Source organism: Sinohyriopsis cumingii, chromosome 12 (assembly GCF_028554795.1).
Source record: "Sinohyriopsis cumingii isolate HCF-2022 chromosome 12, ASM2855479v2, whole genome shotgun sequence".
In the NCBI taxonomy this organism is placed as follows: Eukaryota; Metazoa; Mollusca; class Bivalvia; order Unionida; family Unionidae; genus Sinohyriopsis; species Sinohyriopsis cumingii.
The window spans coordinates 20,473,458-20,489,192 of record NC_142972.1 but is presented as its reverse complement, the minus strand read 5'-3'; the positions used below and the strand labels follow the sequence as shown (position 1 = coordinate 20,489,192).

At 32.4% G+C, this 15,735-nt stretch overlaps 1 protein-coding gene across 1 annotated transcript in view; it reads right to left on the bottom strand.

Annotated features, from left to right (window-relative positions):
• LOC149786066 (dynein axonemal heavy chain 5-like) overlaps window positions 1–15,735 on the bottom strand; it is a 101,608-nt gene that overhangs the window by 70,716 nt on the left and 15,157 nt on the right. The window contains exons 5-10 of the mRNA XM_089978111.1: window positions 8,393–8,586; window positions 7,309–7,437; window positions 4,878–4,986; window positions 3,283–3,468; window positions 1,274–1,429; window positions 113–322 (exon numbers count right to left, since the gene is read on the bottom strand). Coding sequence (XP_089834237.1) covers window positions 113–322; window positions 1,274–1,429; window positions 3,283–3,468; window positions 4,878–4,986; window positions 7,309–7,437; window positions 8,393–8,586 — 984 coding nt within the window. The remainder of the gene's footprint in view (window positions 1–112; window positions 323–1,273; window positions 1,430–3,282; window positions 3,469–4,877; window positions 4,987–7,308; window positions 7,438–8,392; window positions 8,587–15,735) is intronic.

The following is a 15,735-nucleotide window of genomic DNA, read 5'->3' as shown; positions in this document are numbered from 1 at the left end:
TTTCATCAAAAGTTACCATCAAGTGGATGAAAAGCAATCATAACTGTATCAGGTACATTTTGCTCAGTGTGACATTTATTACTAGAAAAAGAAAGAAAAAACATTAAATTACAGTTCTGAGTGCATCTCTTTCTCCCTCAAGACGTGACTTTTCCTTGCTCATGAACTGGTCCAATAATTCTTCCTCAATGCAGCTGCGGCTTTGTTGGAAGAACATGACTGAGGCATATGCAGCTAGCTCACATGGCACTTCATGAGGTTCAACTGTTGTATGCAGAAAGAGACGGAATCTTGGATCACACTCAACCTCATGATCCTCCACCTGAAAGAATTAATGAATGTTACAGTTTTCTGGTAATAAAATATTATTTCTAGTTTTATACGTAAAACCCCACGTCTCTACAATCATCCATTCTGGAAAAGTAGTGATAACAAGATTATCAAAATTTATGCCATTGTGGCCATGATGGGCATCTAAACAGCTTCATTTCATTTATGATCAACAAAATATCATGACAAGAAGAAGCAGCAATAAAAGGATTTTCAAGATCAACTACATGGTAGCCATATTAGAGGCCATGATTTCCTTTTATGATCAACTGGACATCATAGGAAGTTCTATAATGAAAACCCCATGTCAATTGAACTATCTTTTCAGGATGATGAGCGATAACAAGATTCTCAAGATCGCCTAAATGGTAACCAAATGGACATTTGAGGGGCAATCTCTTTCATTTAGGACCAACCAGACCATAGGATAAATGTGTGTGAAAGTGTAATGGCAATCCTCACAGTAGTTTAGGAGGAGAAGCAAGAACAAACTTGGGCTAACAGATGGATGGACAGATACTGGATGACAGGCCACTGCGTAAGCTCTTCTTTGACCAGTAAAACTAAACAAAACTCCAGATACTCCAACAATTGGCAATATATTGTAAATTGAGAAAATATTGAGAGATTAAGATTAATGAAAGTGAAACTCATTTGCAATATTTCCCTTATGCATACTTATCATGGATAGTTTATACTTAAGTTTTAACTCTAATATTATCCTTTGCAACATCCCAACCTTAAATTATTTTAAATTTGTATTTTGTATAATACAATTCATCTTACTCTTGACTTTGACAAAGTTGGAAGTTCATGATTGTAATGGGTGTCTTAAGTACTGTAAGACCTAAGTCTCAATTTCACCATTCCTATCAACATTTTAAGTACTGTAAGAAGAAGTTTAAATTTAAGAAAATGAATCCGAGAAGAAAAACAAACTTACAATGATTTTGAATCTTGCTTTGCCATTGACAAAGTCATTACATTTCTGTATTGCATGGGTAAAACGACCATCACGTGCCAATTTATTGATGTTGCAATCTGTAACAAGAAGAGGACTCCCGTCTGCCAAGCAATTCTCCAACTGAGACCTCAGCTCCTAAAAAAGAAAAGAGGCAATATTAGGTCAATCAACTGTTAGTATCATTATCAGAAATAATAAAGTGTAATACATATATCATATTACTATGGTAAAATTATTTTACTATTAAGTTTTGAATATTTTACTGGAACTTTAAACACATTATTGGCTATATCAAGATAACAACAAAATGGGAGCCAAGCACCTTTCCATAGGACACACTGAAGCAGATGAGCTGGGTTGGCCTGATATGGTATCAAACAATTTAACCAATGGATTACAAGTCCAACTCTCTTCCAAATGAGCTACTGTATAAATCACAAGGCTAATGATGCTACTGATGATGATGTAGATGAAAAAATTAACATCTTCGGACTTCTACCATTAACAAATGTCTTAGATGTTGATTACTGCACAATTTAATTCTGAACTATATTTTTCACTCTTGTGAAAATTCCTTTAAGAGATCTAACAATGGGTGACAGCTGAAACCTCTCAGATCCATACTGTACATTATTAAAGTAACCTATCAGATGAATACTGTACATTTTCAATGTAACCTATCAGATCCATACAAGACCTTTTCAGTGTAACATATCTGATACATACAAGACATTTTCAATGCAACCTATTAGATCCATACAAGACATTTGCGATGTAACCAATCAGATCCATACAAGACATTTTCAATCAAGTCTATCAGAACCATACAAGACATTTTCAATGTAACCTATCAGATCCATACAAGACATTTTCAATGTAACCAATCAGATCCGTAAAAGACATTTTCAATGTAACCAATCAGATCCATACAAGACATTTTCAATCTAGCCTATCAGATCCATACAAGACATTTTCAATCTAGTCTATCAGATCCAGACAGCACTATACATTTTTAATATAACCAAACAGATTCATGCTATACATTTTCAATGTAACCTATCAGAACCATACAGTACTAAACATTTTTACTGTAACCTATCAGATCCATACAGTACTGAACATTTTTACTGCAACCTATAAGATCCATACTATATTTTGCATTTAACCTATTAGACCCATACTATACATTTTTAATGTAACCTATTAGATCCATACTAAACATTTTCAGTGTAACCTATCAAATCCATACAGATATTTTAAGTGTAAATGGTTTTAAGCAATAGCCATCATTATACAATCATGAACAAGGTTTGGTTTGGTGTTTAACACACATATAATAATAAAAATTATAATAATTATAATAATAATAATAATAATAATAATAAGAAGAAGAAGAAGAAGAAGAAGAATTTTATGATACTGATGAAAAATAGTGATGATGACTGATAATATTAATAATAATTATAATAATAATAATAATAATAATAGCAAAATCTTTATTTCTAGTGAGTAACCCATGAATGGTTACATTCTATCACGGACATTAAAATAAAGTACTTTGACCAGAGACAAACTACAGAACCAACCCAGCTTGGTCTATGCAGGATCTGAACCCACACCTTTCTTGTCATGAGTCTGGAACACTAGCCACCATGGCTAAAACAGTTCAAGGCCCTTTCCATAATACATTAAGTCTGAGCCTTTACCAGGCTTTTAGAATTTTTTCTATTGCTGATGGGTACACTGTTTCTGTTTCAAGGCAACTACTGTGACATTTTTATTTACACAAGTTAAACCTGTCTGGCAGGTCACCTTCAGCAATTATTCTTGTGTCTCCAACAGCCCAATCTTTACGTCATCACAGCTGTACCAATTATACAAAAAATAAATAGGCAGCTTTAGAAGTAATTTATTTCTTTTTCCAGGTGATGAAAATTTAACAAAGGTTTAATTGTATTTATCTCACTATGTTTGGAAAAAAATCTTACATCATAGCGAACTTTGACCAGCCCTTTTTCATGCATGTACATTTCCAGCCACTCAATAACACGACTAGTTGGATCACAGACAAGTGGCCAAGCTGTAATACTTTCTTCCTGCATCAAGAAAACTGCATTCTCCAGCATCAGACGTGTGATGGGTAACCTCAGCATTTCCAAATGCATTACATCCAGCTACAAGTAAAAATGTTGGGTATATTAAAATTCAATTACAGATAGAAATCAAGTTTACAGACAGGAATTATTTGAATTTAACCTTTTGTAAGTGACCTCATATAAACAAAACAACCAAGAGCCCAAGTGGTCCTGAAATCATTCACCTGAATGACATCTACATAACAACCTAATATAATCCTTAGGGAAGCTGGCCGAGAGTTAAGTGACAGCAGTCATATTTAATAATAAAATCAGCCAGGTGAGCAAAGAAAAAAGCATCTAAATTTGACTGGAATGGTCAGAATTTGAATACAACAGGTTTAATGATAAAATTGTGGAGAAAATTGTAATTTAAGTGCTGTTTGCAACTCTAGTTATAATGAGGCAGTACCCTTGTTCTTAGGTCTCTTATAACATCAGTTTTATTGGATATATGATACAATGAAAAGTGAAAATAACACACACACACACACACACACATATATATATATATATATATATATATATATATATATATATATATATATATATATATATATATATATATAGCATATTTTCCAATGTAAATCAAATATAAAATAATTATGTCAAAATATCATACAAACATTGGGGAAGAAATGAAAACAATTAGGTAGGATGGGAAGCTTAACTCTCTAGAAAAACCCTGAAACATTTCTTTCAATAACATATGCAATCAACAGCATTGAAAGAAATTTTTTTAATGAAGTATCCAAATGACCCAGATTTAGCCAAATGATCAAGCATCTGGACATTAAACAGATGCTAGGCTGAAGAAGTCATTAGGAATAGTTTAATGTCCAGTACCACTGGCCATATTTGATTTGTACCGAACTAAAAGCCCTTTCAGCCAGGATGTTTTCTTTTTCAAATTTGGTCTAATTCTATTCAGCGATTTTTAAAGAAGAAATCGCTTAAATGTCTGCATAATTTTTGCAACAATGGGTACATATGAAAGTGAATCACCATCATTTGTAATAACTTGAAATCTATCTAAGGCAGGATGATTTCTTTCAAATTTCATCAAATTCTTTTGAGTACTGAGAAGAAGCCCTTCCCCTGAGAAGAAGTTTTTTCATGGTTAATCTATTTTTAGTAACATTAGCAATATTAAAAAGCAGATTGGCATCATTGTAACAGACTTGAAAGACCTTGACACTTGATGTAAAATCACATGCAAATTGGTCCAGCAGATGTTTAGAAGAAAATCTATATAGCAATTAATGTAAATGCAATATGCAAAAACAGAAGACACAACAGACAACATATAACTGAAGAAGGGCAATACCATAAGTTCACTTGGCCGTATGGGGCAGGTGAATTAAAATTTGGTTTTGGAACAGATTGTAGCTTTAATTGGGAAGAGACATCTGAAAATGTTAGGTCATGAATTTTAGTAAAAGCCTTACTGGAGTATAGAGAAACTCCATGAGCTCCATGTTTCTGAAGAGCCGTCGTTTGGGCATAGGCATTCCATGATGCTCACAAACCTGCATGAAGAATTCTCCCATCCTTTTCCTGTCAATGTAGAAAACACACAGCATATTGTTATGTATATTTAATTTGCATTGTTTGTTAGCAAAAAAATTTAAAAACTTTTTTTTATTTCATTATACATGTATGATATTGTAATGTAGCATGACCAAAATCAAGCTTATTTTCTACTTGACCTGACTTATTGATTTTTATTTTAGTTTTATTTTATTCTGTAAAAAACTAATAGATAGTACAATATTTTCTATGTGTATGGGTGTCTTATCAGGATCATTATTAATAGAAGTAAATATGTTTATTTAGGTCTGGGTCTAGGTTATTGGGATTCCCCTGCGATTTACCTGGTGTACCTGACATTGCCCAGGTTATATATTATAGTTTTAGCAACAGACTGCTAATTATAGCTAACATTTTTATTTGGAAAAATTAGGAACTTTTTAGTAGGTTATTTTCCATTAGATAATGTTTGTTTTAAAGAAAATATTAATTGTGACCTGAGGTCAAGAAGAAGACTATATAATCTTGTTACTGGAAAAAATATTTATTCATGTTTAAGAGTTAGCAGAATCAATTTGTATTACTGGATTGTTGTGTCCAGAGTTTTTTTGGGGTTGGAATTTATTTCTTCAAATTATTCAATTCAAGTGGTTTTTCTCTGGAAATACAAAAGTGCTCTGATAACATTCTTGGAAATAGAGACTAAATTTATAGTGAAATACAAACAAAAGAATATACTGTTTATTTTTATTTCAATAACTGTTACATATGAAATGCACATGTATAAACTTGTCTTATTTTCCCAAAGCCTAGTCAAAATGGTCTTTACTGTCAATATTACATTACTGAGCACTCATAATGTTAACACATAATGCCTTAATAACAATGGAAGAACCTCCAACTAAAATGAGACAAATTTTAACACTGGAAAAAATAATTATTGTAACTGAAAGAATTGAAAAAGAGCAGACCACTCACAAAATAGCAATTCAAACATTGGAAAAACAAATTTAAGGTGTTGTAAAGGAAAAAGAGTAAATCAGAAATGATTTGATATGCTATACATGTACATGTGATTTTCCAATGTAAATGTGATTTCATGTTTAATGAAAGAAGTATATCGTTATTGCTATATAATTTTGTTTTCTGATGAAGCATATAATATTTTTAGCAAGAACTATTAATACAGAATAGAACTGATTGTGATTGTGATTATTTTTCTTTAAATTGTTCTGAAACTGGACCTTTGAAACTGTTTTTTTTACATACCTGTTATGAGACCACCTGTCTTGAGAGACTGTTTTTTGTTGGCAGAAGGGGTAGTCTCTCATAACAGGTTTTACTGAATTCTCGGATTATATTATTGTGATCCAACAAAAGACTGTTTGCACAGCAGCATAATACATGTTATCACAGACACATCAACACTTTAACATTGGACTTAATCTGGATTTCTACTACAGATTATTCAGAACTTCAAATTATTAGGACTTGTGTCGTTAATTCAAAGATTATTTTGGGATTTAATCTGCAATACCATTAGTTCCTTTTTTTTCATTTTCACTTTGTATTCAAGGGAAACATATTATTTGTTGAATTTTACAAAGCTTGTTGCTTTTCACTCTTTCCAGTTACTGATCTTATGAGTGTAGACTTGTAACAATATCAGTGAGTACCATAATATAATATACATATGTTTTTCAAGTACATTTGTGTCATTAATATTTCCCATTCAGGTAAATTAAGAAGACGAAGTCATCTATATCACCTGCCAGCCAAAATGTCTGTTAGGAGACAGAATGATTTGTAGAAAATTTCATATACAGACATTTGTACTTAACATACCATACAAGAATGAGATAAACATCATGAGATTTGCTCTGGAAATGAAAATGTGATGGATGGATAAACTAATAGAGTAAAATATTACAAATATTTCAACTGAAGAATTGTGCAAATCAAACGGCACATCTGGACTACTAGTCTAATATGTGTACCAAGTTTCATGTACAAAAAATGTACAGACTGGATTTTGAAGAAAAATACATGACATATTGGTTCTTGGACTTTCTAACCTAAAATGGGTTTCAGATTGTCTGACTGAATGCCCTCTGACTGCCATGATTAGCTTAATTAAGATCATTTCATTTTCAATTTCCCATGTAATTTTATGAATGCAAATTGATTAGCCATTTCCATGAATTAAACTTTGACATTTATCACTTCCAGTGTCCAAACAGAATAGACCTGGTTCTACCATCACATATTTTACCAATGGATCAGAATCTATGTTATTCATTCTACTCATAATTGTATCAATGTGCACACACACACAAAGAGAAAATGTACCTGGTATCAATGTTGCATGGTCCACAGTAAGTCAGGAAAGCTGCAGCAGTAATACAGTTTGGCAAAAGTAACTCATTGCAGTCATGTTCCTTCACATACATTTTCCAGTATTCCTCTTGAACTTGCAAACTTGAACAAAAAATAAATAATTAAATACCATATATATTTGCTTGTAAGTCAGGTCAATTACAAACCATTTAGATTCAGATCTGTTGTCACATAATGCATTGGTAGATCTTGGTCTTTGCAGTTTGTTTGGATTTATCTGAAGAACAAAAGACATTGACCCTGATTTGTCAGCACATTTTGTGATGCAGATCAGAGTCTATGTTATTTATAGTTGGTCTTATTAGCAGGTACATATGGAAATATAATCCAAAATTTTAGTGTACTCAGCTGTCAAGATTTTAGGATTTACATCAAAAGTATTTCAATGAACTTTGCTACATTACATGAACAAAAATCCTTTCAAAACTGTACTGAAATTTAAGGTAAATAAAATCACCAAAATATTAAAATGTTCCACAATTATGACATTATTAGCTAAATGACTTCTACTACATTGGGCCAGAGAACTATTAAGCATATGGGGGTAATGCCAGAAACAGATAGGCTCTCATTAGTTTCAATCTGTGAATTTCAAAATGACAGTGCTAGGGGTAATGCCAGAAACAGATAGGCTCTCATTAGTTTCAATTTGTGAATTTCAAACTGACAGTGCTAGGGGTAATGCTAGAAATGGAACAGCTTTCTTTAGTTTCAATCTGTGGAGTTTCATTTCAAACTGTCAGTGCATTGGGTAATGCTAGAAATAGACAATTAATTTTAAAGCTTAAATAAGACAATTAATTTTAAAAAATTAAAAAAATTCTCCAATGTACAGAATTTTATTTTCAGTATTTTCAGTATTGTTATTATTGCTTTAATATTTAACTGATAAAATTTCTGTCAGGCAAAAGTCATGTACAGAAAAGTAGGCCACTTTATAACAAAAATAGTGAAAACATTTTCTGCTCCAATTAGATCTCTGCATGAAAACTTTAAATGACTGACTTAAATATTTGTTCAAAATGTTAATGTTTACCTTTCTATGAGCTCTGTAGCAGCTTTGAGACTCTCTTTCATGGAGGTCAGTTTAATCTCCAGGGAATGTTTTTTGATGACTGATTTGTCAAACTGACGCTGAAGTTCATTAACATTTTCTTGAATACGAGGTAGATCTATTTCTGAGTATTCCTGATCTGGCTCAGGAGTGCTCTCCCTCACCTCCTCTTTAGGCTGGAGAATGAAATGCATTCATCATTTTTAAATACAATTTACAAATTCAATTAATCAATTTGTATGTATTTCCTTTCACTCCTTTTTGGGAATATATTTATACCTTTATCCTTGACTTCTTTAAATTGATGTGCAAAGTGGATAATATTGAATAAACTTACATAAAACAACTAGCATGTGCTTATTTAAAAGGTTGCCATCTAAATATATAAACTCGTACATTTTTCATATCTAGCATTTGTATGTAGTGCAAATTTTAACCACCTTTAATTTAATTCTTCTGATATCTCATAGATTAAAATTTATCTATACAATACAAAATATGTAACCAATATTCTGAACATTCAAAAATGAAAATTTTCATATGCTTTGTTTTCAGCATAACCTAGTTAATAATGAATTGGGTTTCTGTTGTCATTGGTTCCTTACTGTTCTTAAGCTTACTTAAGAAAACTTATCCAAGTCTAGATGGATTATCTACTCTCTCAAAATAAGTACAGTGGAATACATTAATAAACAACTAACAAACACATTAATAAAAATTAAATCATAAACAGCCAACACCTTAACAAACATTTTATGGTTCAGACACACTGTACTCCCTCACTACATTATGTAACAGTAATATTATAATTGCTCATCTTCAGTACAAGTTAGGTGTGGCATTCTATTTATAAAAATGGATGAATTTCTATGGAAAAAGAAGACAGAATCTTTACAATATGTAATGAAATGAATTACATATTGATGAGTTACATATAGATGAGTAACATATATGCAAGCTACATTCTTTGTTCAATGTGGGTATGTGAGAAAGCTTGCCAGTAGCTTCTCGTGGGTCGGTGGTCCTTTCCAGGGTTTTCCCGGTTCTTCCTCCACCATTAATACTGGCCGCCATGTATAGCCTATCGTGTGCTGGAAAATGGCGTTAAACCCTACAACAACAACAACAACATTCTTTGTTCAACTGTCAGTGTTACTCAATTTAGATTAAAACCTTAAAGTTACTGATTTATGATTGATACATTAACCATTTTAGTTGCAACAGTTAATTCAAAAATACCCAAGACAAACAACTCAGTTTATTGTCAATGCTTTCCTTAGAAGTAGATATCTTGGTAAGTTAATAATGTATGTATGTGTCTTAGTGTTCCTATGCATCATTGAATGTTTACATGTTTTTATATTTCAAGTGACTTATATATCCATTAGGCAGCAGGCTTAATACACATTTAATAATATTAGTGTATTGATAAGAAGAGTTTATGACTTTGCAATGCATAAAGCACATGTAATAAACATTTATTACAGTAATATGTATAAAATACCTCAATATACACGACCTCACCTTTAAGGCAGTATGCTCAATGACTCTCATGGTCAGCATAATAGTGAGGAAGGACTGTAGTTATACCAATATTATTAAAGATTATCATACACATAATTGCATAATTAACCATATATACTCACATTTAAGACAAATGAAAATGCAATCAACAAAGACTCTGATCTGCCATCTCATAATGTGCTTGCAGATCAAGGTCTATGATTTTTGGTTCTACAGATTATTTCTAACAAATTGCACAGACCCATATCTGTTGGCACAAATGCAAATCTGGGTCTATGCAATTTGCAGTTATATCTGACTTACTTTTGAATATATACAGTATATATACTGTATTTAGCTTGCTTTGTATGAAATTCAATTTTATAAATTCTTTCAATCAGATTTTATTATAATGGGTAGCACTGTTGCTGAACATTTCAAAAAAATATTTTTTTTACTCAACACGAATTAGAAAAAAGTTTTGACATGTAAACACAAATAACTTCACTAAAAGAAACACATCTAGAGAAGACAACAGTATAATAATTATCACCACACTCCAACCCCACCCCAACCTGTGGGGCTGCAACCATACCTTCATTGCTTTCTATCCAACTCATTTAACAAACATACCAATTATGAACCAAATTTTCTCAGATGAATCCAACAATGTCCAAAAAGCCCATGACTCACCATCCATAAAGTTTATTCTTTTGCTTCTATAAAGTCAACAAAATCGTAAAAAGATTATTTCTGGTCAACCTCCCTGAATGTAAAAACATTAACATTAATAATTATAATTCTACAAAAACATACAGCTGAACATTGTTCTGAGAAAGAAAAATCTCCAAACTTTGGAGAAAAAAAATTAAAGCAAGAGAAAAAAAATTGGAGAATAACCCCCCAACAAAAATATAATGATAAACAGGTTTGGCTATAAAGTCAGTTGAAGCATTATTCACATGCAATACACTTGTTTTGAGATACATGATTAGCTGTGAAAAGGTATCTCCTTTAGCCTGACTACCAGGTGTTGCTTATGTAAGGTAGGATGTAGACCTTATCATTTATGTTGACATGTGCCAAGCGATATGTTTTGCCATCCACTCTAAACTAATAACATTTTTTGTAAAAACTGAATATATACTCATGAATGAAATGTGTATCAATCTGAAAATTCTTCATGTCAAGATGCTTTCAGTCAAATTTGCTAAAGCTATATTATGCACTTTATGACATAAAAAAAGTCATTTAAAGTTTTTATAATTTTCTGTTTGTAGTGACAGTGGCCATATTTGACAGAGGATCAGAATCATTTGTATAAACTTGAAAGAACTCCATGCTATTATGTTTTCTGTCAAATTTTCTCAAATTCTTTGGAGCAGTTCTTCTGAAGCCCTTTAATGGTTTTTCTAATTTTAGTAACAGTAGCTATTGATTTGATGGTGGATCAATATCACTTGTACAGTGCTGAAAGATCTTCGTGTCAGGATGCTCTCTTTCAGGTTTTGGTGAAACTGATCTCATAGTATTTGAGAACACATTGAAAAAAGCAAATTGTTGATGGGCTTATGACTCATTACAGACAATTAATGGCATACGATGGATGATGGGATATACCATAAGCTCACTTGACCTTACAACCAGGTGAGCATAAAATACTTCAGGCATACCCCATGTCTTATCTTAAATTAATTCCAGAGTAAATCATATATTGATTTAAGTACCTAATTGTTTTCATTCCATGAAAGATCAATGGTTGTAAGAAAAATTCCTTTAATTGAAAAATATCAATCTTCAAAAGCTAGAGTCTAAATCTGTGATGCACATGGATACAACAAATTCAAAGCCAGTGAAACACCCCCTTCTTGAAAACCTGCTTAATTTCTCTGCTGTAAAAGCACATATCCCCAAGCTTCCATCTTTTGACATCCATTCAGAAGTCTGAGCCACTTGGGTACATCCATAAAGGTAAGAACTACCCCAGGGACAAATGTTAAGTGGGTATGTGCATATGCCTTTTCAGGCCCAGAGAGTGTGTACATGGTATAGTTTTCAAGTTATAAACTTGGGGTAAAGCCTCCTGTGTATAAGCATGGACCCTGGTGTATGTGTGTGTGTGTGTGTGCATATGTATGCATGTATGTATGTATGCATGCATGTATGTATCTATGTATATATGTATGCATGCATGCATGCATGTATGTATCTATGTATGTATGTATGTATAGTGTGGGGATCTCAATATTTTTCAAGTTATAAACCAGTAGTTAAGATCATTAGAGTTTGGTAGGGATGGACCTGAAGCCATAGTCAGCTGCATGCATAAAGTTGTCTTCTCAGGCACCCTAAATGTATGTATGGCTATGGAGTGGGATCTCAACAGTTTCACTGTTATGACCCAGTGGTTAAGATCCTTGAGGCAGTAAAGGAACCAAGCACATCAATAAAGGATCCTAATCTGACATGTGTTGACACTTGGGTCAATGATCACATGCAAATTCTCAAACTAGAGTGTAAGTGGGGTTCGATCATAATTCCAAAAGTGTTGGCACAATCAACATCAAGTTTCATGTGTCTAGCTTTAACAGAATAGAAGTTCAATGACATACATACATACATACATACATACATACAGATAGACTGTAGCACAATATTCCTGTCTGAGATAAAATTTGCAACACCCAATGTAGCTTATACACATGAAATTGTGGATACACTAAAGCAGCAGTTCTGCATGGACTAAGTGGTTTGCTATGAATGTTACTGAAACTGGCTGCTCATATCCACAAAGTGTCATGGTTACTGTTCAAGAGTTTATGTAAATGCATTCTACAGTCCCTCAACTGACTTTATAGGCTGCAAAAATGTACCAATAATAACCAAAAGTAATGTAAATATAGATAATAACTTTTGAATAGTAATTTATACCTGGTTCCACAATTCAAGCAACTAACAATGAATAAAATAAATTATTATGATCCAATTAACCATTAGCACTAAAAAGTACCATATTACGACAGCAGAAAAGAACAATTTTTGACATGTACCACTTTTACCTGGTACCTTATGTATTTCAGCTGTCAAAAAGAGAATAGTTTGATGTGTCAGTTAAAAGAAAATGCATGTGGTCAATGAAACAGAATAATTTAAAGATTTTTAATTATGTAAATGAAATTTCTATATCCAAGTTCTATTTGACAATGGTGAGACTTAATATGACCTCTCATGATAAAATTCTTGGTGTATTTGTAGATAATAATAGTAAGGCAGGCTCCTAGTATTTCTTCTTTTCATAATCAATGTCTCATATGGATGAAATCTTTAGACAATTGAACAGTTCTAGTACAATAAATACCACCTGCTTTTCTGTAATTTTGCATAATTTTCACAGTTGAATTTCTCAATGCAGGATGATATTTTATATTTTATATATGTTTATGTGTTCACAGATGCCTGTGCATATGTTCCAGGTTTGATACTTTGATTTTTAAAATCACTTAATTATCTAGTGTCAAGCCAGATTCTTCACATCATGTTGTATATACTGTACATATTGTACATAACAGATAGAAGGCCTCAAGGTAGATTAGTTCTCTAACTAACTGAGTTACCTTCTCTAAATAAAGTCTTCATTATTACTATTATTATTGATCTTGACCTGCATGCTTACATTATAAATTTCATTGCCATAAGCAATGATGACAGAAAAATTTACTGCTTAAAAAAAGTACTGAAGAGATTAGATACTACTTTTTTATTTATGGTCATCCAAGTAATGGGATCTCATACCTTGGGTAGTTTATGGTCAGCCAAGCAATAGGATGCACATACAGGAGTTTAAAGTCAGTCAAATCATAGGGTTCAATACCCAAGGGAGTTCATGGTCAGCCAAGTAATAGGGTACACATATGGGAGTTTATGGTCAGCAATTGAGTCCAAGTAATAGGGTTCAATACCTAGGGGAGTTTATGGTCAGCCAAGTAATAGGTTACACATTGGGTAGCTTATGGTCAATGATAGACAAATATTAGCAATGTATTATTTTGTTTACAAAATAACTGTCATTAATCAGGTATGCCCTTCCAATCTATAAACATGAACAAAAATGTTCAACACACAGTACAAATTAAATATACATAACAATAGACATAATGTTTAACCATCCCATCACTAATCACAATTAATCTGAATTCAATGCAAAAAGTTATAAATAACCTAAGAAAGAGAAAGCACAAATACAGTTCAGTATTTATGTGTATGTGTCAATGTCATTAAATGGTGTGTGGATAAATTTAAAATCTCTAAATTTTTTCTGCTAGGTTCTGTTTAAATCTGAATACTTAATTCCCTTAAAATAAACTTACAAATTTTTATGGTGCATGGATATGTATGCCATTCGACTATGCAAGCATTGTAGGTTATTGTTTGCCCTAGAATGACCAACAATTGTACTCAAAAGGCACCAAAAAATAAACCACAAAGAAGAATTAATAGATTTATTGTTGATAGTTTAATACAAATTTGATTAACAATTATCAGCTTTTTTAAGAGTACTCATTTTGAAACATATTTATGTGACAATGTTGTTACACATAAAGATCTTAAAAGATGAATCCCTACCCAACAAGAGAATATATTTAGTAGTCAATATTATACAAACTAGCATGAAAGATTTATGTTGAGACATGGAGTAACCGACAATATACATACTGGTATGAAAGACTGATGCTGTGGCAAGGAGTAGCCAACAATATACATACTGGTATGAAAGACTGATGCTGTGGCAAGGAGTAGCCAGCAATATACATACTGGTATGAAAGACTGATGTTCAGTCAAGGAGTAGCCAACAATATACATACTGGTATGAAAGACTGATGTTGTGGCAAGGAGTAGCCAACAATATACATACTGGTATGAAAGACTGATGTTGTGGCAAGGAGTAGCCAACAGTATACATACTGGTATGAAAGACTGATGTTGTGGCAAGAAGTAGCCAACAATATACATACTGGTATGAAAGAGTGATGTAGTGGCAAGGAGTAGCCAACAGTATACATACTGGTATGCAAGACTGATGTTGTGTGAGGAAAGTTAAGAGTCCTGTAAAGAGATAAGCCATCATAGCTGATTCAGACCAGCCTGGACAGGTTTCAAACCTGTTAAAGACTGGATGTGAGTCATAGATAATGACAGTATGTATATGGAGCAAGGAAATACAAGTATTACTGCAAATATGCTACTCATTAAGATACAAAGTTTCAACAGTGCCAGGTTCCAGCAAAGTTTTAATAGTCTAAATAAAATCTGGCTAAAGATACTTTGGATGCAATAAGCAAATGTATGAAATTATAAAAAATTACTTATACTTCAGAATCGGATCACAGTGACCCAGTTTAGTATAATTATGCTTCTTACCTTGAGATACATCCACATATAAATTTCCATGTGTAGGTAAAATAGACTCTAAGATATTGTGAGTGTTATGAATGAATTGCTGACAATACACAAGTCACTCAAAGTATGAAAATTAGGTCACAGTGACATTGTCTCAGTATTGCTTAGCTACTCTTATTAAGATGCTTGCACATAATAATGTTCATGTGAACATGAAATTAGGGTCCAAGATAACTGAGGGATCATGAATGAAGGTCTGAAATTATAAAAGTCACTAAAATATAGAGAATAGGTCAGTCAAAAATGAGTAGCTTCCTTATATGCATTCATGTAGCAATTATTAGGTGAAATGGGGTTGAAGATAATGAAGGTTCAGTGAGCAAATAGCTGAAAATATGTAAGTAACTCAAAGGATGCAAACTGG